The sequence below is a fragment of the Babylonia areolata genome, chromosome 14, assembly GCF_041734735.1.
Source record: "Babylonia areolata isolate BAREFJ2019XMU chromosome 14, ASM4173473v1, whole genome shotgun sequence".
In the NCBI taxonomy this organism is placed as follows: Eukaryota; Metazoa; Mollusca; class Gastropoda; order Neogastropoda; family Buccinidae; genus Babylonia; species Babylonia areolata.
Genome location: NC_134889.1, coordinates 12,672,445 through 12,697,540, shown reverse-complemented (window position 1 = coordinate 12,697,540; position 25,096 = coordinate 12,672,445). Strand labels below are relative to the sequence as shown.

At 43.7% G+C, this 25,096-nt stretch overlaps 1 protein-coding gene across 3 annotated transcripts in view; it reads left to right on the top strand.

Annotated features, from left to right (window-relative positions):
* The window catches only part of LOC143289823 (uncharacterized), a 135,687-nt gene that overhangs the window by 80,556 nt on the left and 30,035 nt on the right, over positions 1-25,096 (top strand). For all 3 annotated transcript variants that reach the window (XM_076598998.1, XM_076598997.1, XM_076598999.1), the window contains exons 21-23: positions 7,630-7,705; positions 19,860-19,991; positions 23,820-23,950. In XM_076598998.1, the coding sequence (XP_076455113.1) occupies positions 7,630-7,705; positions 19,860-19,991; positions 23,820-23,950 (339 nt within the window). The remainder of the gene's footprint in view (positions 1-7,629; positions 7,706-19,859; positions 19,992-23,819; positions 23,951-25,096) is intronic.

Genomic DNA, 25,096 nt, shown 5'->3' with positions numbered 1-25,096 from the left:
CTGACGCTGGAAGTTACGACAGAAAAAAAAAAGCAAGGCGGTAGATTGTCTTTCAGCAACTGTGTTGTATGCATTCAATGTTGAGAAAAAAACACACACCACAAAACAGAAATTGACCCATAACATTACCCAGATAGGAGATTTTTCCTTAACTCTATGGAAATCATTAAATATGAGAGCCCATGGGGTCGATGCTGAGATTCGTGCAAATCATTTGAGAAAATCCAGGGTGTATGTGTATATGATAGGTTTGTTTTCAGTTGATCGGTCTCACAATCGGATTGGATTATGAACTGATTCAAAATGCAGTGAACTGTGTGCTTGAGAGAACCGGTTTCAAAACGTCACCCAACGCCATATTTTTCTTCGCGTTGTGCACATAAATCTGCATCTGAATTAAATGCCCTTAAAAACTGAACAGCTCCAGTCCGGTATTCTCCGTGTGTATACCCTGTGGTAGACTTGTCACAGCGCCTTATTCGGACACGTTTCCTGACTGTAGCAGTTGACTGAAGTCAGTCAAGTCCGCAGGTGACAAAATGCCGACCCTGACGGACGATCTCACCGTGCCACGTGTTTAGACCGCTGTGAAATATGAACAGGGAATACTGAATTGTCAACACACACACAAACACACACAAGCACACATGCACACACGCACGCACGCACGCAGAAAAAGAGACAGACATTGCTTCTGAAGATTTATCAGCGCATGATTCTAATTTATTTCAATACAAGCACGAAATATATTTATTGTAGTCGGTACACACGCGCGTGTGCACATAACCCATACACACACACGAGCACGCGCAAGCAGAGAAAGAGAGAGAGAGACAGAGCTTCAGAAGATCAATCAGCAGTGCATGATTCTCATTTATTTCGCGGATACGACCAAGAGGTTTATTTATTGTTGTCTGTACACACGCACGCAAACTCACACACACACGCACGCAAACACACACTCACACACACACACACACACACACACACACACACACACACACACACACAGAGAGGGATTTAGATTAACTCAGCACGTGATTCTCGTTTATTTCGATTTGAGCAGGGGCCATTGCATTGTTGTCAGTGCGCGCGCGCGCACACACACACACGCACACACACACACACACAGGGCGAGAAAGGGAGAGAGCTTTAGTAGCTGAAGTCAACATGTGATTCTCTTTCATATGGATATGAGCAGGTGCTATGCACACACACACACACACACACACACACACACACACACACATTAGCCTAAAAATAATGTGTCGAGTTATTGGCTGTTGGATATACATATTAGAGCTTCCTCAAAATTCACTTGAATACACAACATATAAATGCATGTATCGTCAAACAAACAAAAATGTTCAGTAGCTACTTTTAATAAGAAATGTATTAACTAGCACTAGATTAGATCATGTTTGGAAAAATCAGTTCACTTTTAGTGTTAAAAGATTAAAGCATGATATTACCAAGAAGTTTGAAAATGAATATGTAAAATCTTGGAAAGAGAAACAAAACAGTTCATCTAAATTAGAATTTTACAAGAACGCTGTGACAAATTATAAAATCGAACCTATTTAAAAATACAACAAATACGCAACACAGGAAAGCACTATGATACAAGTCAGCGCCCATGACTTGCTAATCGAATGGGACCACACAGTCGAATATCATCCACTTCACGGATGCGTCTTTGGGTGTGTTGCTCTAATTACCTGACCAACACTGCAAGTGTCTGTATCTCTCTGGCCTGGTTGACGCCGGGATATCATTATGAAAGGAAGCATAGAGTACAGCCTTGTCACGTAGTCCCAAACCAAATGGACCTCCATAGCAACATCATCATCATCATCGTATTCCTCCTCCTCCTTCATCATTACCAATATAAACAAAAAAAGTCCCAAAGTCTGTGGCATTTCATGCCCTGCTCTCATGGTGACCTCAGTTTCGATACCCCTTCACTTCCGTGCTTGGGGTGAGTCCTGTCAATGCCTTCAGTGTCGGCGGATTCATGGGGGACTGCCGTTGGAGGGACGCTCACTCAGTCTGGCTCTGCGACTAAGCCATTATTGTCGTCAGTAGGGGTCTTAGTAGGTGGTGTCCTAAGTTAGTTAAATGAGAACACCACCGAAGTGACTCAGCAGCAGTGCAGGGTCTCCTCTTGTGTGTGACCTCCTGGCGACCTAACATCGATGGTTCCCTGCGGACTCCCGACTCTGGGACTGTGATGGACGAACCCTGGTGTGACCGTGTATGGGTGACTGGGGATGAGCGGTGTGGGAGTGATGCCACTGAAACGGGTGTGACCGGGTATGGGTGACTGGGGATGAGCGGTGTGGGAGTGATGCCACTGAAACGGGTGTGACCGGGTATGGGTGACTGGGGATGAGCGGTGTGGGAGTGATGCCACTGAAACGGGTGTGACCGGGTATGGGTGACTGGGGATGAGCGGTGTGGGAGTGATGCCACTGAAACGGGTGTGACCGGGTATGGGTGACTGGGGATGAGCGGTGTGGGAGTGATGCCACTGAACGGGTGTGACCGGGTATGGGTGACTGGGGATGAGCGGTGTGGGAGTGATGCCACTGACACGGGTGTGACCGGGTATGGGTGACTGGGGATGAGCGGTGTGGGAGTGATGCCACTGACACGGGTGTGACCGGGTATGGGTGACTGGGGATGAGCGGTGTGGGAGTGATGCCACTGACACGGGGCAGATGACAGGGAAGCAAAAAAAAAAAAAAAAAAAAGTGCTCGCACAGTTCATCGAACTTCTACGGCAGTTATCGCCTCATTCAGTGAATCACAATTAGGAAATTTACCACAGGGTGCATCATTATGTTCTTCAGCGTGAGTACTATCATTACAGTCATAATCACCACCACGTTCTTCACTTTTGTTCGCAAAATTAAAAACATTATTAAAGTGTTCAAACCACACATTGCTCGTCATTGCCCAGTGGATCGTGGTCTCGCAGAACGAAGCGTGTCCCAAAACTTTCTTGCATCGTTTAAATTATCTTCTAAATAATGCAAAATGTTTTCCTATGCAATTTTTGTGTGTGTGGTTTTTTGTTGTTGTTGTTGTTTGTTGTTGTTGGTTTTTTGGTGGTTTTTTTTTTTTTGGGGGGGGGGGGTTTGTTTGTTTTGTTTTGGGTTTTTTGTGTGTTTTTTTGTTTTGTTTTGGTTTTGGTTTGTTTTGTTTTTGATAGCTCTGTTCTTTGCACTGTTCCCATTCCTCAAAATAAGCTATAGGTATCAAGGTGACATTTACCCAACTGGCGCCACTGCCAACGTCAAAGTGTTGTGTTTACATTCAAAATCGAACCATTCAGTTTAATGTCTTTCCACTTTCAGTGATATTAAAGATCGAACCATGTTTTCCTCTTTTCAAACCCAACATGTATTATTTTCTTCATGTGCTCACCAGTGTATACGAAACATTCATCAAATTTAGCAAGTGCCTGACTGATATCATATTAGATTAAAGACACTGCTTCATCTAAACGAATCTTCACACACTCGCTTCGATTCATGTCATAAAAAGTGTCACGGTTGTCATCGTCCTACTTGTATCTGGTTGTTGAAAACGTTTTACTGTTGGAGCTTTGTTCATGATGTGCAACATTTCCACCAAGAACAATATGTATTTCGATAGGAGCATGTTTTGTTTCAGTCATGGGCACAATGCTTAAGTGTGTTCATTTGTTTTGTCGTGAATCTCGAGACACAAAGTAGTCCACAACACCACATCCACAAAGAGAGAGAGAGAGAGAGCTTTAGAAGCTGAACTCATGGCGTGATTCTCGTTTTATTTCGATGTGAGCAGGGGCCATTGCAGTGTTGTCAGTGCACGCACGCACACACACACACACACACACATCAAAACTGAAGACCAACACACACACACACACACACACACACACACACACACACACACACACATTCTCTCTCATTCTGGTCACGTGGTGTGCACATGGAAGATAAGATGGAACTATGACTACGGCTCTAAAAGTGTCAAGTGTGTGTTGTTGTTTTTCTTTGTTTCTTCAGTCAGTTCAGTCGCCGTCATCACATTCTTCAATGTTCTGCCAGTTATATTGTTGTTTTAAAGTGGAATCAGATTTGGAGATTGTGTATTTGTTGATAACTGTTTTGCGCTGTTAATCAACAACCATCAACCTCATATCTATAAAGACTTGGGGATGGTCTGGACTGCTTGTACCGTAGTGTCCTCTGATGACATGTACCATGGTGTGTAGTGTCCACTGATGACATGTACCATGGTGTGTAGTGTCCACTGATGACATGTACCATGGTGTGTAGTGTCCAATGATGACGTGTACCGTGCTGTGTAGTGTCCAATGATGACATGTACCATGGTGTGTAGTGTCCTCTGATAACTTGTACCATGCTGTGTAGTGTCCACTGATGACATGTACCATGGTGTGTAGTGTCCACTGATGACATGTACCATGCTGTGTAGTGTCCACTGATGACATGTACCATGCTGTATAGTGTCCACTGATGACATGTACCATGGTGTGTAGTGTCCACTGATGACATGTTCCATGCTGTGTAGTGTCTACTGATGACATGTACCATGGTGTGTAGTGTCCAATGATGACATGTTCCATGCTGTGTAGTGTCCACTGATGACATGTACCATGGTGTGTAGTGTCCAATGATGACATGTACCATGCTGTGTAGTGTCCAATGATGACATGTACCATGGTGTGTAGTGTCCAATGATGACATGTACCATGCTGTGTAGTGTCCAATGATGACGTGTACCATGGTGTGTAGTGTCCACTGATGACATGTACCACGGTGTGTAGTGTCCAATGATGACATGTACCATGGTGTGTAGTGTCTACTGATGACATGTACCATGGTGTGTAGTGTCCAATGATGACATGTACCATGGTGTGTAGTGTCCACTGATGACATGTACCACGGCGTGTAGTGTCCAATGATGACATGTACCACGGTGTGTAGTGTCCAATGATGACATGTACCATGGTGTGTAGTGTCCACTGATGACATGTACCACGGTGTGTAGTGTCCAATGATGACATGTACCACGGTGTGTAGTGTCCAATGATGACATGTACCATGATGTGTAGTGTCCACTGATGACATGTACCATGGTGTGTAGTGTCTACTGATGACATGTACCATGCTGTGTAGTGTCCACTGATGACATGTACCATGGTGTGTAGTGTCCAATGATGACATGTACCATGCTGTGTAGTGTCTACTGATGACTTGTACCGTGCTGTGTAGTGTCCAATTATGACATGTACCACGGTGTGTAGTGTCCAATGATTACATGTACCATGGTGTGTAGTGTCCACTGATGACTTGTACCATGGTGTGTAGTGTCTACTGATGACATGTACCATGGTGTGTAGTGTCCACTGATGACATGTACCATGGTGTGTAGTTTCCATTGATGACATGTACCATGGTGTGTAGTGTCCACTGATGACTTGTACCATGGTGTGTAGTGTCCGCTGATGACTTGTACCGTGCTGTGTAGTGTCCACTGATGACATGTACCACGGTGTGTAGTGTCCAATGATGACATGTACCATGCTGTGTAGTGTCCACTGATGACATGTGCCATGGTGTGTAGTGTCTACTGATGACTTGTACCGTGCTGTGTAGTGTCCTCTGATAACTTGTACCATGCTGTGTAGTGTCCACTGATGACATGTACCATGGTGTGTAGTGTCCACTGATGACATGTACCATGCTGTGTAGTGTCCACTGATGACATGTACCATGCTGTGTAGTGTCCACTGATGACATGTACCATGGTGTGTAGTGTCCAATGATGACATGTACCATGGTGTGTAGTGTCCAATGATGACATGTACCATGCTGTGTAGTGTCCAATGATGACGTGTACCATGGTGTGTAGTGTCCACTGATGACATGTACCACGGTGTGTAGTGTCCAATGATGACATGTACCATGGTGTGTAGTGTCTACTGATGACATGTACCATGGTGTGTAGTGTCCAATGATGACATGTACCATGGTGTGTAGTGTCCACTGATGACATGTACCACGGCGTGTAGGTGTCCAATGATGACATGTACCACGGTGTGTAGTGTCCAATGATGACATGTACCATGGTGTGTAGTGTCCACTGATGACATGTACCACGGTGTGTAGTGTCCAATGATGACATGTACCACGGTGTGTAGTGTCCAATGATGACATGTACCATGATGTGTAGTGTCCACTGATGACATGTACCATGGTGTGTAGTGTCTACTGATGACATGTACCATGCTGTGTAGTGTCCACTGATGACATGTACCATGGTGTGTAGTGTCCAATGATGACATGTACCATGATGTGTAGTGTCCACTGATGACATGTACCATGGTGTGTAGTGTCTACTGATGACATGTACCATGCTGTGTAGTGTCTACTGATGACATGTACCGTGCTGTGTAGTGTCCAATGATGACATGTACCATGCTGTGTAGTGTCCACTGATGACATGTACCATGGTGTGTAGTGTCCAATGATGACATGTACCATGCTGTGTAGTGTCTACTGATGACTTGTACCGTGCTGTGTAGTGTCCAATTATGACATGTACCACGGTGTGTAGTGTCCAATGATTACATGTACCATGGTGTGTAGTGTCCACTGATGACTTGTACCATGGTGTGTAGTGTCTACTGATGACATGTACCATGGTGTGTAGTGTCCACTGATGACATGTACCATGGTGTGTAGTTTCCATTGATGACATGTACCATGGTGTGTAGTGTCCACTGATGACTTGTACCATGGTGTGTAGTGTCCGCTGATGACTTGTACCGTGCTGTGTAGTGTCCACTGATGACATGTACCACGGTGTGTAGTGTCCACTGATGACATGTACCATGCTGTGTAGTGTCCACTGATGACTTGTACCATGCTGTGTAGTGTCCACTGATGACATGTGCCATGGTGTGTAGTGTCTACTGATGACTTGTACCGTGCTGTGTAGTGTCTACTGATGACTTGTACCGTGCTGTGTAGTGTCTACTGATGACTTGTACCGTGCTGTGTAGTGTCTACTGATGACTTGTACCGTGCTGTGTAGTGTCCAATGATGACATGTACCACGGTGTGTAGTGTCCAATGATGACATGTACCACGGTGTGTAGTGTCCACTGATGACATGTACCGTGCTGTGTAGTGTCTACTGATGACATGTACCATGGTGTGTAGTGTCCACTGATGACTTGTACCATGGTGTGTAGTGTCTACTGATGACATGTACCATGGTGTGTAGTGTCCACTGATGACTTGTACCGTGCTGTGTAGTGTCTACTGATGACATGTACCAAGGTGTGTAGTGTCCACTGATGACATGTACCATGGTGTGTAGTGTCCACTGATGACTTGTACCGTGCTGTGTAGTGTCTACTGATGACATGTACCAAGGTGTGTAGTGTCCACTGATGACATGTACCGTGCTGTGTAGTGTCCACTGATGACTTGTACCATGCTGTGTAGTGTCCACTGATGACATGTACCACGGTGTGTAGTGTCTACTGATGACATGTACCATGCTGTGTAGTGTCCACTGATGACCTGTGCCACTGGAATGTTTCAGAACTGGTTGCAGACACAAGTTCTCTCAACTCCTCAAGCTTTTTACAACACCAAGAGGCGTTTGCTTTACATCCACGGTAGGTCTCTTGAGAATTTTGGGTACTGATCTTCCTATTTACTTTTGATTACAATGGATAAAACTATCTTTATATTGAATCATAGAATGATGATAAAAGGCGTGTGGTACGTAATACATAGGCAGGAAAACAATGGGCTGTGGGGAGTACAGTTCTTACACGTGACGACGAGGCTGATGTCGGGAGCGATTTAAGCGGTCTTCGGAGGGATGTGCTGTTGGTTGATAGGGGAGGTGGGGCGCAGTCCACTGGTGTGTTCATGTCTCCAGCTAGGCCAATCCAGTTTCCTTTGCGGTCCCCGGGAATACTCCCGACCAGCACAGCCCTACCCATCTTTGACACTACTTACCAGTGAAAATAAAAGGGTGGGAAATGGCGGGTGGGGGCAACTTTGAAACAGAAAGGTTGGGAGAGGGAGTGGGGGGGGGGGGTGAAACTCACTTTCTTGAGTCAGAGGCAGGAGGTTAGTGTAGCTTTAAAACAGTCCAGCGACTCAGCTGTGACAACCTCCTGGGGCACCATTCCAAGATGGTGCAGAGGGGGGAGGGGGGGGGGGAGAGGGGGAGAAGAAAGACATCTGTCTCTTCTTCGTTCTGCAGGCAGAGGTGTCGCAGTTGTTTTTTCTGGGGATCAGCCCGCTGTCTGATGGAAGACTGAGTTTGTGGAGATGAGTCCATGGTGGAATTTATAAAACATCTCGAATTTAGCTTTTTACCACCTGATTTGTAGGGGGTGCCAGTTCTAAAGAAACGCAGATATATATATAAATATATAAAAGTGTGTGTGTGTGATTTCAGGTATATGAAAATATATATAACACAGGATGAAATCCTGGACTCTCTGAAAATAATTCCACGGTGATAGATTCATGAAAGGGAACAAGACGCTCGGTGATAGATTCATGAAAGGGAACAAGACGCTCGGTGATAGATTCATGAAAGGGAACAAGACGCTCTCCTGGGGAATCCCAATGGGCGAAAATTTGAGAGCAGAAAAAAGGACAGTTAATTTCTGTGGTTTTTCAGTGGCCATCCATTATAAGTCTGCCGCATAGGAAAACAATTCCAGCAAATTTCATAAGTGTAATGAATACCAGTGCTACAGGTATGGCCCGAGAGAGAGAGAGAGAGAGAGAGAGAGAGAGAGAGTGTGTGTGTGTGTGTGTGTGTGTGTGTTTTAATATAAAGAAGTGAAAAAAGTGTCAATAGAAAATGAAGACATCAGGGCGTGTATTATTCCCTCTGAAAACGGAGGATGGCTGCCTACATGGCGGGGTAAAAACGGTCATACTCGTAAAGGCCCACTCGTGTACATACGAGTGAACGTGGGAGTTGCAGCCCACGAACGAAAAAGAAGAATTAAGGGATGTAGCATCAAGAGTTTCTTATAGTTTTCTGTGGAGTATTATCCTTTGATACTGCCCCGTATGGGCAAGTCTGGCATTGATCCACTTGTATATTTCAAGAGAATGTTAATGTTTTGCTCATGTTGGTTTTTGAGATAAATATCTTTTTTTAAAAAAAAAAAAAAGTCCCCGCCGACTGAGGGGAGTTTTCTTTGTTTGAGTGACAGTGTTTCACTTCTGTTGGCACGACACAGTGCGAAACAGTTGTCTCCTGCTGTGCATATTAACCTCTATGACTAACATGAATTATTTTAAAACCACCACACCACCTCAACCGTAAACTGATTTTAAAGGACCAAGCTTAAACGAAGACTGTTTTTGACGCTTCTTTCACTTCTTTGTGGAAATGTAGACACTTCGGTTTGGATTTATTACTTCCTCTTCTTTATGTACACACGCGGATTCAGGAAAAGCCTATCGTGTGAGATTCAGCTTCTGGAGCTCATCAACGTATTGGTGGACAGCATGGAGGAGGGCAGACAAACAGATATCCTTGTTATGGATTTTGCCAAGGCGTTTGACAAGGTCAATCATAGCTTTCTCCTGCACAAACTCCACTGACTGGTATCAGGGGCGAAGTCAACTGCTGGATTGCAAACTTTCTCTCAGACAGACGCCAGGCAGTCCTAGCAGAGGGAGCACGATCAGAATTCGCTTTGGTAAAATCCGGCGTCCCCCAGGGATCAGTGCTTGGGCCATGCCTCTTCCTCGCTTACATAAACGACCTGCCAGAGAAAGTAAATTCACTAACACAACTTTGTTGACGACACAGCACTCTGCAGAAAGATCATTTCCCAACAAGACCAACACCAGCTGCAACAGGATCTCCATCGCCTGGCAGACTGGGAAAGAAGTTGGGACATGGAGTTCCACCCAGAGAGTGCACAGTCCTCATATAGAGAACATCATATTTAGGGCAAACAAGATGCTGGGCATTTTGCGGAGAAACCTGTTCAACAGAACTGAGGGAGAGAGCATATCTGACTCTTGTCAGACACATGCTGGAGTATGCTAATTTGGGACCCCTACATACAGATGAACGTGGACAAAATCGAAGCAGTACAGAGAAGGGTGGCTTGCTTCGTGCTCAACCGCTACCACAACACCTCCAGTGTAACTAACATGATCTAACAGATAGGGTGGCCCACACTCGAGCACCACAGGAAGTTAGCCAGGCTCACTATGCTGTACAAAATCCTGCTGGGCCTGGTCCAGGGCAACAACATCAGACTCATCCCAGCATCATGTCGTCAAAGACGAGGACACACTCAGCAGTTCTGTACCATCCACTGCCACACTGAATACCGTAGAAATTCATTCTTCCCACAGACCATCAAGGAATGGAACACACTACTTGAGGAAGCAGTCTCTGCCCCCTCCCTGGGCATGTTCCAGTCTTCCAGTAGAACATTCTTAACTCTGTTTTTTGTTGTTGTTGTTTTTTTTTGTTGTTTTTTCTTCGGGGTTCCTGCTGATTCAACATCATGTTTGTCCCGCTGAACTGGTCTTCACTGGCTGGGTCAAATGTAGGTTTTTTTGTTTTTGTTTTTGGTTTGTTTGTTTTTTTTTGTTTTGTTTTGTTGTTGTTTTTTGTTTTTGTTTGTTTGTTTGTTTGTTTTTTACATTCGACCATCGAAACCTCGACCATAACAGTATCGCGAAATCAACCTGATGATTGTGGATACTCAAATGGAATAAGAAGGAGACACACGTACACCTGACGTCACATTCGCTCCACATAGGTACATTTTTACCTGTTAGAGAAAAGGAAGGTAGATCTGCAATGGATTGCAGACGGCCAGTACAGTACTGCCTCGAAGGGAAAGATAGATGCTTGAAACATGACCATGATGTGGAATGTCTGACGGAATGTGGAAGAGAGTCGCAGAGTTGTGGTCCTTAACAACAGAAGGTTCTCATTCCGTGTTGCTGTTTGTTAAAGCATGCGACATTATGTCTGGACACAGAGAAGATCTGAGTGTTTGAGCTTTGAAAAAAAGTTTTGATAAGGAATGTATAGCGAATCTTGAAAGGAGTTTGAAATACAGACAGCAAAATTCGATTTTAATACGCTGCTCAACACGCAACCAATGTAGCTTCTTATGCTTAGAGGTAATTCGTCTACAACATTGTGAACAGTTTGAAGAGGTTAAATGACAGAAGGATAACAATCAGAAAAGAGTTGCAATGATAAATCATTGTATGCAAGAAGTGACCAGATTCTGGAAACCGCTTCAGTGAGTAACTGACAGGTGAAGAATGATCCGTCTGATTTCAGTAAAAGCAGATTGACATGTTTTGCTGATGTGATAATCCGTGCAAAATTCAATCAAAAACATAAACCAAGATCTTTCAAAGACATTTTGAAACAAACTTTGCTGAGCCGGGTTAACTGACTGTGAAAGATGAAGACGAGAGGAAGGGAAAGCAAATGCAAATAGAACTGCTTTAGTTTTGTTTTGATAAATTTTCAGTTCAAGCATCCGGGCTGACATCAGAGAAGTCTCGCAAAGAGGAAAGGTATTGTTGTTTTCAAGAGGTAGGGAATGAAAGGGTGTGGTATCCTCAGCAAACCTTTCGTGACGAGCATCGGCAAGAGCAGACCACACCAGTGGTGTACAATACCAATAGGACATGTCCCAGATGAGAGTCCCTGGGACCCGAAGTTTTTGCCATTGTGCTGGGCCAATAATTCAAACATGAAATATAATACCGTAATTATACACTGCTGTTTATGACAGATTGAGACCGAAAGAAACAGAGAGACTGAAAAGCACCAGCCGCCGTGGCGAAGTGGTTAGCGTCGCGGACTGATGGCTGGGAGGACGCGGGTTCGAATCCCAGCGGCGGTGGGTTTTTCGGCCCGTGGCCGGCTCCTACCCAGAATTGAGTATGCTGTGGGCTTAAATGGGGAGACTGGGACCACACAGTCGAGTGTCATCCACTTGAAGGATGCGTCTTTGGGCGTGTTGCTCTAATTACCTGACCAACACTGCAAGTATCTGTATCTCTCGGCCTGGGATACCATTATGACAGGAAGCGAAGAGTACAGCCTTGTCACGCAGTCCTAAACCAAAATGGACCTCCATAGCAACATTGTCATCGTCATCTTCCTCCTCCATCATCATCAATATAAACAAAACCGTCTCAAAGTCTGTGGCCTTTCGTGCCCTACTCTCATGGTGACCTCAGTTTCGATACCCCTCCACTTTCGTGCTCGGGGTGAGTCCTGTCAATGTCGTCAGTGTCGACAGATTCATGGGGGGGAGGGGGAGGGGTGGGGGGGGGAGCTGTTGTTTGATGGACGTGGTGGCGGTCTCCACTCTGGGAGGGACGCTCACTCAGTCTGGCTCTGCGACTAAGCCATTATTGTCGTTAGTAGGGGGCTTAGTAGGTGGTGTCCTAAGTACGTTAAATCAGAATAGGCACCACTGAACACCACCGAAGTGACTCAGCAGCAGTGCAGGGTCTCCTCTGGTGTGTGACCTCCAGGCGACCTAACATCGATGGTTCCCTGTGGACTGCCGACGCTGGAACTGTGACGGACGAACCCGGGTGTGGCCGTGTATGGGGGAATGTAAATGAGCGGCATGGGAGTAATGCCACTGAAACGGTGCAGATGATGGGGCAGGAAAAAAAAAAGAAAAAAGAGAACTCGGAACTCAGAAATCAAAACGTTTTTATTCAAGGATTAAGATTTTAGGCATTGCCTATTCTTCCAATCTGTCCTTGCTAATCTACATCTATTACAAATAGCACACACATAAATGAAAGGAAAAGGTTTTCATGCAGAACTGTATACATAATGAAGAAAACACCCCCCGGCCCTCCACACACACCCACATCCGTGCACACACATGCATACACACACTGACGCTCGCGTGCGAGTGCACACACATACATACACACACGCGCGCGCACAGACACTGACAGCACCCCTTCACTCCCCCCATACACTAAGATTGACAGATGGATAGGACAGTGAGTCACAGAGAGAGAGAGAGAGAGAGAGAGAGAGAGATGTCATCAATATAGAAGTTCCAGAAACATCCGGGTGTTCAAAAGGTACGGTATTGTTACTGTCTCTGAAATCTATGTGTGGCAAGTGCAGCATACTACAGTGACTACCACCATCACCAATATTACTTGAACACTTGTCACGATTATGATAGAACGAAATGAATAGATTATGCATGCATAAGAAACAGAACGAGAGAAGAAGAAGAAGAAGAAAAAAGAGAGAGAGAGAGAGCAAAACAAAACACGATAAAATGAGAAAGCAAGGAAGAAACAACAACAGCATAAATGACTGATACAATAAATAAGACATAACTGACCCCTTTGTTACTGTCTACAGTAATTTAAAGATCAGAGTTATTTACTGTTGGAAAGGGTGAAGATGTTTATGCAGACTTGATTTGAAAATAGGAAGAGAATTGCCCGTTTGTATATGCAAAGGAAGGGAGTTCCACAGGGATGCACCCGAAAATGCAAAACTAGTTTTGAACAAATCAATTCGGGTACGTGGCAAAATGAATTTGTTAGAGCCGTATCGACATGAAGCTCGTGTGAGCAGGTGCTGGAGATATTGCGGTGCCAAGTTATTGTGTGTTTTGTACATGAGTAATGCTTTGTTGAATTCTAGCTGGTTTTGAAGTGGAAGGATATTTAATCTGACTTCCTTTTCTAACGTTGACAGTGAGTGATCTGGTAGAATTTGGCTGCTCTCTTGTGGAGAGAATTTAGTTTCTTAAGATGAACATCTGCAGCATAGCTCCAGACAACAGATGCATAGTTGACGTGAGAAAGACAGTGAGCGTGGAAGAACATTTTGCGAGCTTCACTGTTTATGTAAGGTCTGAGCTGATTGAGTAAGAACAGACTGCGTGCCAACCTTTTACAGACAGAATCAATGTGAGCTTGCCATTTCAGTTCTTCATCAATTATGACTACCAAGACGCGGTGCTCGCGAACTTGATCTATGGAGGTATCATCGACATTCAGGGTGAGAACAAGGGGATTTTCTAGGTGCTTTTGTCTTGACGTGATAATCATACTCTTTGTTTTTTGGGGATGAAGTGTCATACAGTTGGATTTGCACCATTTAGAAACATCAATTAAGCCCGCTTGAAGAGAATTCTGAACTGAGGCAACGCTGACAGCACTGGAATGAAGGGAAGTGTCATCAGCAAAAAGGTCACACGAGACTCTGGAGTCTGATAAAGACAAAGGAAGATCATTGATAAATATGCAGAATAGAAGCGGCCTTAAAACTGATCCTTGGGGAACTCCACTTTTTATTGCTCCCGTAGAAGAGAATCTCCCATTGGTGAACACATGTTGTGTTCTGTCGGTAAGGAATGATTCGAAAAAGGACAGCGTAGAGGGGTCTGTGAGATACAATGACAATTTTGTGAGTAATATTTCGTGGTCAACGAGATCAAAAGCTTTCTATAAGTCAAGAAAAACAGCGCCTACGATTTCACTGCGGTTGATGCCAGACAACCATGAATCACACAGATGGACTAACGCTGTTTGACATGAGTGACGATGTCGGAAACCTGACTGCAAAGGATGGAAAAGTTTATGTTTTTCCAGATATTGCATAAGATGTTTATGAACATGTCTTTCGAGTGGTTTCGACAACACTGACAGAAGCGAAATAGGTCTAAAGTTGTTCAGATCAGACGTGTCTTTTGACTTCGGTAATGGAATAACTTTCGCTGACTTAAGAGCCGGTTGGAATCATACCCTGTTCGATGCACAGATTGTATATGAATGTAAGGGGGACAACGATGTAAGGGAGAGCGAGTTTTAATAGAGAAGCATTAATACCATCAGGTCCTATTGATTTTTTGTTTCTTAGACTGGAAATGAGAGCACCAACTTCATGGACTGCAAGAGGAGGTATCTTGAAGGAATCTTCTCGTTCTATTCTGCTGTTACAGAACATTAAAAGAGAGGATGGCACTATATAATTTTCCGTTGACAGTGTTTCGTTAGATTTTGTTGACTCAGCTATGTTTAGGAAATGATTGTTGAATTCATCAGGCGACCATGTGTAGTGTTTTTGAATTTTAACACGAGACTTGTTGGTAATTTCATTAATTGCTTGCCATAGGGAGGAAGTATCTCTGTTGGTTGTTAACAATTTGTTGAAGTGTGCTTGTTTTGAAGCACGAATGAGATCTGTTATTTTGTTTCTTTGTTTTTTGTAGTCTGCTTTCTTATTTTCTTTTTCACGTTGTTTTTGTCTTTTAATAGACTCTGGTAAATGTTCTAAATTTTCTTTCTCTTTTTTCTTTGTTTCGCGTTTAAGGCTATCGCGTTTATCCATTGCTTCTAAGATTTCGGGTGTGAGCCAGCCGGGAAGATGGGGACATTTAACTCTTTTCCTCCGAAATGGCGCTTGCTTATCTATTATAGAGAGTAGTATGTCATAAAAAGTGTCTAGAGCTTCGGTTGGGTCAGAGGAATTCAAAACATTATCGAACGGTGCTAAGCTGAGATCGTGGAAAAAAACAATTTTGTCGAAGTTCTTGAAAGATCTGTAGTATATAGTTGTATGACCTTTGCTTGGTGATTTAGGGGGTTTATATAGCAAAGTGCAGACGATAACAGAATGGTCACTGATGCTCTTGTCTAACACGTTCATATCGGTTATCGAGTGTTCGTTATTAGTGTATATGTGATCCAATAGGGTAGAGGAAGTGGACGTAACTCTAGTAGGATTTTTTATCAATTGGTGTAAGCCAAAAAGTGTGATGGTTGACTGCAGGCTGGTTGGGGTTTTGATAGGTCATAGTTAAAGTCACCAAGCAGTAAGGTGTTGCGGTTACAAGTGTTAACTTGATTCATCATATGCACAAAGTCATCAAGCCAGGTATATGGCGATGCAGGGTTTCTGTATAGGTATCCAAGAAGAATGGGGGGCGACATACAATATTTCATTTCGATCCAGATGCACTCAACCATTGTGTTCTCTAAATCAGTTCTCCTTATGACATACTGGGATATACTATTGTGTATATAGATTGCAAGTCCAGTTTCACCATGGCTGACTGCATCCCGACGAATTATGTCATAGTTGGGGATCGACAGCATTTCGTTTGTTATTCGGGAGTCAAGACGCGTTTCACTGAGTCCAAGCACGTGGATGATAGGGGGTCCATTCAAAAGATGTATCAGGTATTTTGTTATATAAATGGTAGACATTTAAGTGAGCAATTCTTGTCCCGTTGGCTTGGCCAAACCGCACGGTATTTCCATGTAAGTCTGACATCTTTTTAACTCAAAAAAGTAGCTGACAGCTCCAATACAGCTACTGGAACAACCAAATAAAATGTCAAAATACAACACAATGTACACCCTCAACTTAAACAGGAAAACCCGCACCCACAATAATAATGTGAAAGTAGGAAAGGAGTGTCACTGTGATTTAAGAGTTCACAATCGTCCCGCACAGTTTGCAGCTTGTTATTGTTCGGTAGCACCGTAGGGAGGTAACTATACGAAAGAATCCATGAAAAGAAAAACAATAAAATAAGAATAAGATCAAATAATAATAATAATAAGGGGGAAATAATAGCACAAAGGTAAAAGGTCACGATGAGTCAAGTTCAAGGAATATCTTACACAGTTTGTGCAATAGCAGCACTCTGAGAAGGTTCACCAGAGTTCAGGTTATTCTTTAAGGTTCGGGTTATTCTTTAACAGGGTTGTTCCGACTGCCAGCATCAGGGTTCAGTTCTTTACCTCACTTGTTTCAAAACACACACACACACACACACCCACACACACACACACATGAATATACATGTTGAAAAAGTTTCAAAAGTTATAACCAAATGGGGGGAAGAAAGCAGGTGGCGGCCAGTTGTACCACAGATGTGGTGGTGGTGTGTGGACGGGGAAGGCAGAGTGGTGCACAGGGGGAGGAAGGTGTGGTGGTGCCATGGGTCTGTACAGAGCACCGTATGACCACGGTGCCCTGCGTTCAGCACTGTGTGCACTGTTGGCGTGACTGAAGGATGGCGGCGGGCAGGAGAAGTGATGCTGGGGTCGGGTCACGGTCTCGCTTCGCTGCGTCTGTGCTGACTGGCTGGCTGACCAAGTGGACGGGGAAGAGGGGGGAGGGCGCTCCGTTCCGCGCGTGAAGAAAGTAGTTGGACTTGCCGTGGTCTGAAGTACTGACGTGAATGGTGGTGGGGGGTGGTTTGGAAGGAGGATGGTGGGACGGGCTAGAATCGCGGGGTTTGGATTGGGGAAGGAGTGACCGCTGATGAGATGGCAAAACTGGGTAGTCTGCCTGGTTTAAGGGAGGGGGGAGGAGGGGGGTCTTTCGACCATTCCTGTTGGAACGTCCGACACGCCAGGCTGGTGCTTGGGTGGGCGGGGCAGCAGGAATAAGAGAGTGTGGTGGGGCGTGGAGAGAAGGGGGTGTGGACAAAAGGGGAGATAGCTTTTTAGGGAAAATATTTTCTGTGATGCATGCGATACCCTTTTTACTGGGCTGAGTTGCACTCGCATACAAGGCCAGTCTTGGTGACCCACTTTGTGTGGTGAAGGTGTTGAGATGGTCCATGAACAGAACCTTCATGACACTGCGGACCTCTTTCAATTTGTTGTTGCTGGGATGGATGACAGCGTTGAGGGGGTGTCGTCCTCTAGCAGGAATGATAGAGGAGGCCTGTAACTGTGCCTTTGGAAAGGCACGTCGACACTGTGCGATGAGATTCTCCCACTGCTGTGTTGTGACACCTGTGGCCTCTGTTGTTGGTTGGTGCTCACGGCAGTCATTGATTCCCACGTGAACTATCGCTTTCTTCACGGTGTGGGATGGGGTCTGCCGAAGAAGCCACTCCGTGAGGCCGGAGACAGTCAGATCGGTGGAACAAACTGTCTGGTGTTTAGCAGGGGGGGAGGTGTAGTGTGCAGGGTTGACGTGCCTGATTGTAGAGTCTCCGAGGAGTACAACAGTCGTTTCCTTGGCAACAGCTTGGAGAGGGGTGGTGGAGAGAGGTGAGGTGACTGGAGCATTTAGGGATGACGTGTCATTTTGACTGGACGAGGGGGGCGTGTCAGGTGTAGGTGTGCAGGTGGGCTGTGAGGGGAGGGGCTCAATACACTGGGGTGGACGTTCTTTCGGGGATTTGGGGTGTTGGCTTCTGGACTTGTTGGGGTTGGGTGGTTTGGTTCTGGAGAGAGCAGGCAGGTTGCGGAGCTGTGTCTGAAGGGCATCCAGCTCGGTCTTGAAGGATTGCCTTGCTTGTTGTAAGGCAGACCTCAGGGAAGAAATTTCAGCCTCTAGGGATTGTTGTTTACTTTCAAAATGCTCTGTCACTCTGATGAATTCATCCCTGGGGATATAATCATCATGACAGCAACTGCATGTTGTGGGAATGTTGGCAGTGCTGTTGTTGCTGTTGTCGTCTTCTGAGGTCTGCTCCTCCTCACTCACGTTGTTGAACGATTGGTCTGCATGATCAGGGAGGGAGGAGGGGCGGGGCTGGTAATTTGTGTCATGTCGCTGTCTCTGTCGTGTTCTGTGTTGTCATTGCTCTTGTCGTTTTCTGCAGTGTTATTGACACTTACACTAGGTGAAGGCTGTGTGTTGGTGTGGTCAGGGAGGGAGGAGAGACTGTATGGTTGTTCTGTCATAACGCTGTCATTGCTAGAGTTGTCTGTTGCCGTTGTCGATGTGTTTGTGACTTCGTGGTTGGTGTCCGTAGAGTCTGTCGTGTCTGTCGTCAGGCCGTCTCTGTTGAAGTCTTCTACTGCAATGATGTGGTTAGCACGTGGTTGTTCGATAGAGCTGTGCCGGTCTGAAGGAATGGGGAGCTGTGAAGTGTCTGGGGTGAGTAACGTGGAGAGTGGCGTCAGGCCGACATCTGGGAGACCGCTGCCGGGAAGCGAGTTATCCGCTGAGAGACAGGGAGCAGGAGTAGGGCAATCAGACATGGTGGAGGGAAGAGATACAGGGAGCAGTGTGGTGTCTTGGTCAGCTGTAGGCAGTGTCTGTGGTTCCCGCTGAGTCGGGCACCTTTTTTTGCGGTTTGTCGCTGAAACAAATCTCCAATGAAGATTGCAATAGGTCTGGTGGAAGGGCACAGCAGTCGGCTCGTATGGGTTTGCCATACTTTTGTCAACTGGTGGCGATGTCAGTCCACTTACTTGATATGTGTTTGGGTGTATAGTCCCCTACATAGCGTTGTATGATTGCATATCGCCAATGGGGCATATGCTCTGATACAGTGTCAAATGTTTTCTGTATGGGGTCCATTGTGTCTATGATGCGTTCAAGGAATTGATCCTCGAACGCTGACCCAGTCTTTTGCATGGATCGCGTCACTCGATCCATGCTGGCTACAGAACCTTGCTGTAGCAGTCTGCTGAACAAATTAGGTCATGTCGGCTGGGCTTCACACAAGCACGCACATCACCACCACATATAATCCAAGCACATCAGATGGAACACGCCTGATCACATGATGGTAAATTGACAATAAGTAAGAAGAATGAATTATAAAACAGTATATCACCTCATTTTGTTGATGGTGCACTCTGAATCATCATTTATATCACAAATACGGAGAGCACTTAAACACGTTCTGTATCACGGCGTACCGGAAGGAGAGAGAGTGTATGTGTGAGAGGGAGAGAGAAACTGAAAAGCTGTGCATGAAGTTGATGACGTCTAACATTTGGCCTTGTCAACAATAGTTGCCCGAATTCTGTTCACGTCCACAGGTATTCTATCTCATCTTCTTGGTTCTCTATGGACACGTGATCATCTTCCAGCCAGGAAGGGGGTCGTTGTCTCCCTTGGACATCACAGTCATTGTGTGGACCCTGTCTTTCTTGGTGGAGGAAATTGTGCAGGTATGCAATGTGGTGTGTGTGTGTGTGTGTGCGCGCATGCCACAGTATGTGTGTGTGGGTGAGTGGGCGCGCCACAGTGTGTGTGTGCCACGATGTATGTATATATTTGTGTGTGTGTGTGTGCGCGCGCGTGCACGCGCCACAGTGTGTGTGTGTGTGTGTTTCATGATTTTGTGTGTGTGTGTGTGCGCGTGGAATAGCTGTGAACGGTGGAATAATGGTGTATTTTGATTGTGTGTGTGTGTTTTTGCTTGTTTGTTTGTGTATGTGTGTTTGTGTGTGTGTGCGTGCGTGTCACAGTGATTGTGCGCCACAGTGATTGTGCGCCACAGTGTGTGTGTGTGTTGCTTTCATTAATTTTAACATCAGTTCACATATATCGTATTAGAATGAGAGAGACCAAGAGGTAGGTGTGGTGTGTGAGGGTGTGTGGGTGTGCATTTTTTGTTGTACGTTCAGAGTGGATTTCTGCAGCCGTCCTCAGAATTTTTCAGGCGGTTTCTCACGGCACAAATAAAGCTATTCATGACAACAAATGTTAAGTGAAAGTCTTCATAAAACCGGCCTTTATCTTTTACGTTTTACTGACCAGTGTCAGTTTCTGATAGTTGTGAAAGGCTCAGTATGCATATTTGATATTTCGTGTGCTTATACCCACCAGGAGCCGCGGGATCCCAGCACATGACTCAGATTGAAAGTACAAGTCTGTTACCTGTCATTCAGCTTTCACGACTGTTTCTTTTCACACATTGCGTGTGCTTATTCATTTTTAGTACCAGTAAAGTACAAGTAACGAGACATCATATAACTGGTGGTGACAACAGCTGGTCAGTGCCAGGACTACAACACCGGGGCAACACAAGTTATCAGACATGAAATGGGAATGTGGATCGTATCCGTAATTTGTGAGAACATATTGAAAGGAGGGGAAGGAGAATGGATTTTACTTGCCGAATCTTGTATGCAGATTCATCATCACTTGGCGCATACTGTTCACGAATAATTGTCCAAAGAACCAGATCCACTTGCCTTACAGTCTAGGACTTGACACCGTTATGCTTAACACACACTACACATGCACTTGTGATAAAACCTTTGCTTTTCAGGCCTTAAATCTGTTGGGTTTTGGGGGGTTTTTTTATTAAAAGGAATGAATACTGAAATGTTGTCATTTCTAGAAAAAACAAGAGAGGCAAGGCCTTCAAGACGGACTCACTTGTGATACACTTAAAAAGAAAAATCTAATCGTTAAAATGTGTTCTGTATTTGTTATTATAAAGCTTCGGGTTAAAAAAAAAAAAAAAAAAAAAAAAAAAAAAAAAAAAGGCCAACCTAGATTCGAACCCCACGTGTTCGGGTGAGAAGAAACTGTCTTACCCATTACACTATCGTGACTCCTTAACTGACGTTCAAAAATTTAATATTTTAACATACTTTTTTAAAGGGCGATAAATCAATTGTGGTATTCGCAGTGAGAACGCTGTTTAAATCATATTATTCTGGTGTATCTTGGGCATTCAGAAAATCTTTAAGGGCAATAAAAAAAATTCTTTTTTAAGCCGCGGTAAAGGAGACGTGGCTATCGCCCCAATCACACTGCAACATTTAGCCGTTTTCTCTAGATTTAGATAGATGTACAAGTTTAGTTACACCCGCCGGGAATGTAGTACGACACGGTCGATTCAATTTCTCTTTTATGTTCATTCTAGTTTTATATTTTTAAAGTTGATATGAAAATTGAGTATTTTGTTAAACTAATAACATGTAGAGCCAAGTACAAGTACTTCTAAACTGGCGTCGTAAGAAGTGAAAAGGACTTCATTTTGAGAAAAGTCAAGACAGGACATTTTTTCGCTTCATCGTGATCAGTTCAAGGGTATTAACTCGCATGGTTTACAATTTTTAACTGTGAATTCCAACTGATTCTGTGGATATTTTATGGCAGTTTGGGGCATAATCCAGTAAGTGTTGAGGCGTTTACAAATCTTTCTCTGAATAAATATTTAAGTCTCCTTCTCCAACTTTTCATCACATGTTATCGTGTATTGTCCATTGAATATAGGATTGAACAGGCAGGTCAACAACTTGAAACAAAATGGCTTCGTTCGCGTTCGCGAAGAATATGAGCACGCGCTTTGAATGTGTATAAATATGTGTAGCAATTGATTTTTGCCCATGACCTTCAGGGCTCAGCCAACAGATCTGTAAAGTCCACTCGTCGTATTGATTTTAGTATTTTCCGAAAAAGACCACTTGGGCGAATTAACATAGTGAATGCCCTGTACACTGAGAGTAAAACACACAAGCTTTGTATGTATTGAGTATAATTTCAAAATGTAATGTTTAAAATGAGAAAGATTGGTTTTAAGCAAATTAAGCCCCATAGCATTAATTACAGATTAATTTCCCTTTTTTACTATCTGCACCAAAGACATCTTTTTTATTTTTTTGTGCCCATCCCAGAGGTGCAATATTGTTTTAAACAAGATGACTGGAAATAACTGAATTTTTCCTATTTTTATGCCTAATTTGATGTCAACTGACAAAGTATTTGCAGAGAATATGTCAATGTTAAGTTTACCATGGACACACACACACACACACACACACACACACACACACACACACACACACACACACAACCGAACACCGGGTTAAAACATAGACTCACTTTGTTTGCACAAGTGAGTCAAAAATGAAATAGGTCTTTACTTCATATTTCTTTGGCTCTTCGTCCACATTATGCAAAGAGTGTTGGTTTCTGAGAGTGAGTTGGACAAGTTTGGTTTTTTTTCATCCAAATCGGAAAACATGATAAAGTCGGGAAAAGACTAAAACATCTACTGGTTAGATCCTAACATTTTACTGCACTTTAGAACTGTGGAATTTTAATGTTGAGAGGACCACCTGATTTTTGTAGAAATGTACACTCCAGCACACAACTTTCGGTTTTGCAAAAACATGTTCTCGGTGAATCTACATTGATATTTATTTTTGATAGGATTTTGGCACTTTCCAAACAAACCCACTGTTCATCAGTCGCCACTTTGTATTCGAGTTGTCTGTCAGTCTGAGCCCTGAACAATCAACTTCATATTGTTTGAGTCAGATTGTTTGATCACATGCACATCAATCAGAACATCATGTTTATTTAGCTGCTGGTTGCCACCCAGCACTCCTCAGTTTGTTTCTCAATGCAGCTTGTTGTTCCCACTTCAAATCTGTAGGAATCACACGTGAATCATGAAGGTGATGCGTCTTGCTTGTTTGGATGATTGGTTGTTGTTATTCTTTAAGAACATTCTTTAAGTTCATAAGATAGTGCCATATATTCACTTACCCATACAACTATACATCATTTTAATCATTTATATGCCTGTTGTGGAATTGAAAATAACAGATTCATGACCAAGACGATGACGATTATGATGAGGATGGCAGTAATGACTAAGATAACAGACAAGGTGATGCTAATGCTGATGCTGATAGTGATCTCTCTTCTTGTGCACAGTGCCTTTAACATAAAGGCTTGATGTTGTTGGGGTTTTTTTTGTTGTTGTTGTTGTTGTTTTTGTTTTTTTGTTTTTTTCGTTGTTGTTTTTATTGTGTGTTTGTTTTTGTGTGTGTGTGTGTGTGTGGCTTACTCTGCACAGTGATGATAATAGTCATGATAATACATTTATATTGCATTATCAAGCGCTATCATGATGCGGATTGAGGATCCTGATTAGCAGTTTCCTGTAGTCCCCTGACGTCTCGTCTGCAATGGCTGCCTTAAAGGCTTGATGTTAATGCTGATGTTGACAGTGATTCTCACCTTCCACACAGTGCCTTGAACCTAAAGGCTTCCTGTTGAGCCGCACCAGCAACCAGCCCACTTTCAAAACCAAACTCTCCATCTACTTTTCTGACACGTGGAATATCCTGGATGTCGTGAGTGTCGCCATCTTTGCGCTGGGGTATGTATACTGTGCCTGTGTGCAATAATGATGTTTTCCTGGTAATTCATTGTCAGCTGGTAAGGGAGTGAAACTTAAAAGGTTTCTTTCAGTTCATGAGTGTTCCGTTGATGTCTCTCATCCATCACTACATCTTGAATTAGAAGGCCTGATGTGTGTTGGGCGTTATTTTTCCTACTGTCGTTCTTTCGTCCTTGCTTTCTTTCCTCCTTTCTGTCTTTCAGGAACTTCTATGATCCCACAAGCATTTGTACTGTTAATGTTAACAAGAGAATAATTATTGTCAATATCCATGCTGAACCTTGTAAGTCCCATTTCCGTGATTTGAAATGATGATATGGTTAAGTTCCTTTATGTTTTTGCCATACTGCACTTTGTGACAAAAGCTTAAAACAAGCTTTATTCATTGTTAAACTGTATGTTCTATCTTAAAACCCTAAACTCTATTTTCAAGGGGTTGATAAACATTGCTGGGGTGTTAAGACGATGTCGCAAAACCTCTTTTCAAGATTTTACCAGCGCATTGCGTTAATTTGTTGGTCAGACATCTTTTTTAAAGCTGATATGGTGTAGCATATATGGATCAGTCCACACGCTTTGGTGCCTCTTTAAAACTGAAACAGAAACAATAAAGCAACTTGGAAGACATTGTGTGTAGTGTTTAGAATATTCAAAACATAGATTTAAAAGTCTGTTTCAGTCACACACAGACAAAAAAAACAAACAAACAAAAACCACCCGGGATACCTTCATCTGATTCAGATTCATATTTGACATAAAAATGTATAAATGATTCAGACCAGGTATATCTGACATAAACATACATAAACTGCATTTCCTTCTGAATGAAATGTAGATATACCCTGTCCTGTGTATAAATATCATCAAATGTCGCTTTGAAGATGTGAGTTTTCTGTTTTCGTGCACAGTGCCCAGTGAATTCAGACAGAAATGTAATTCAGCAGCTTGCATGAAGAAGTAATTGGAGCACATTCTTACCATTTTCATGTGATGCCAAACAAAATAGTTTAAAGCTTGGGGGATGTCCACAAAAATATTCCATGACTGCCATTCCGTCCCAAAAAGCAATCTTCACCATTTGGAGACGTCAACTGAGTTTTCTTGATTTTGTTAATTGTGTGCAAA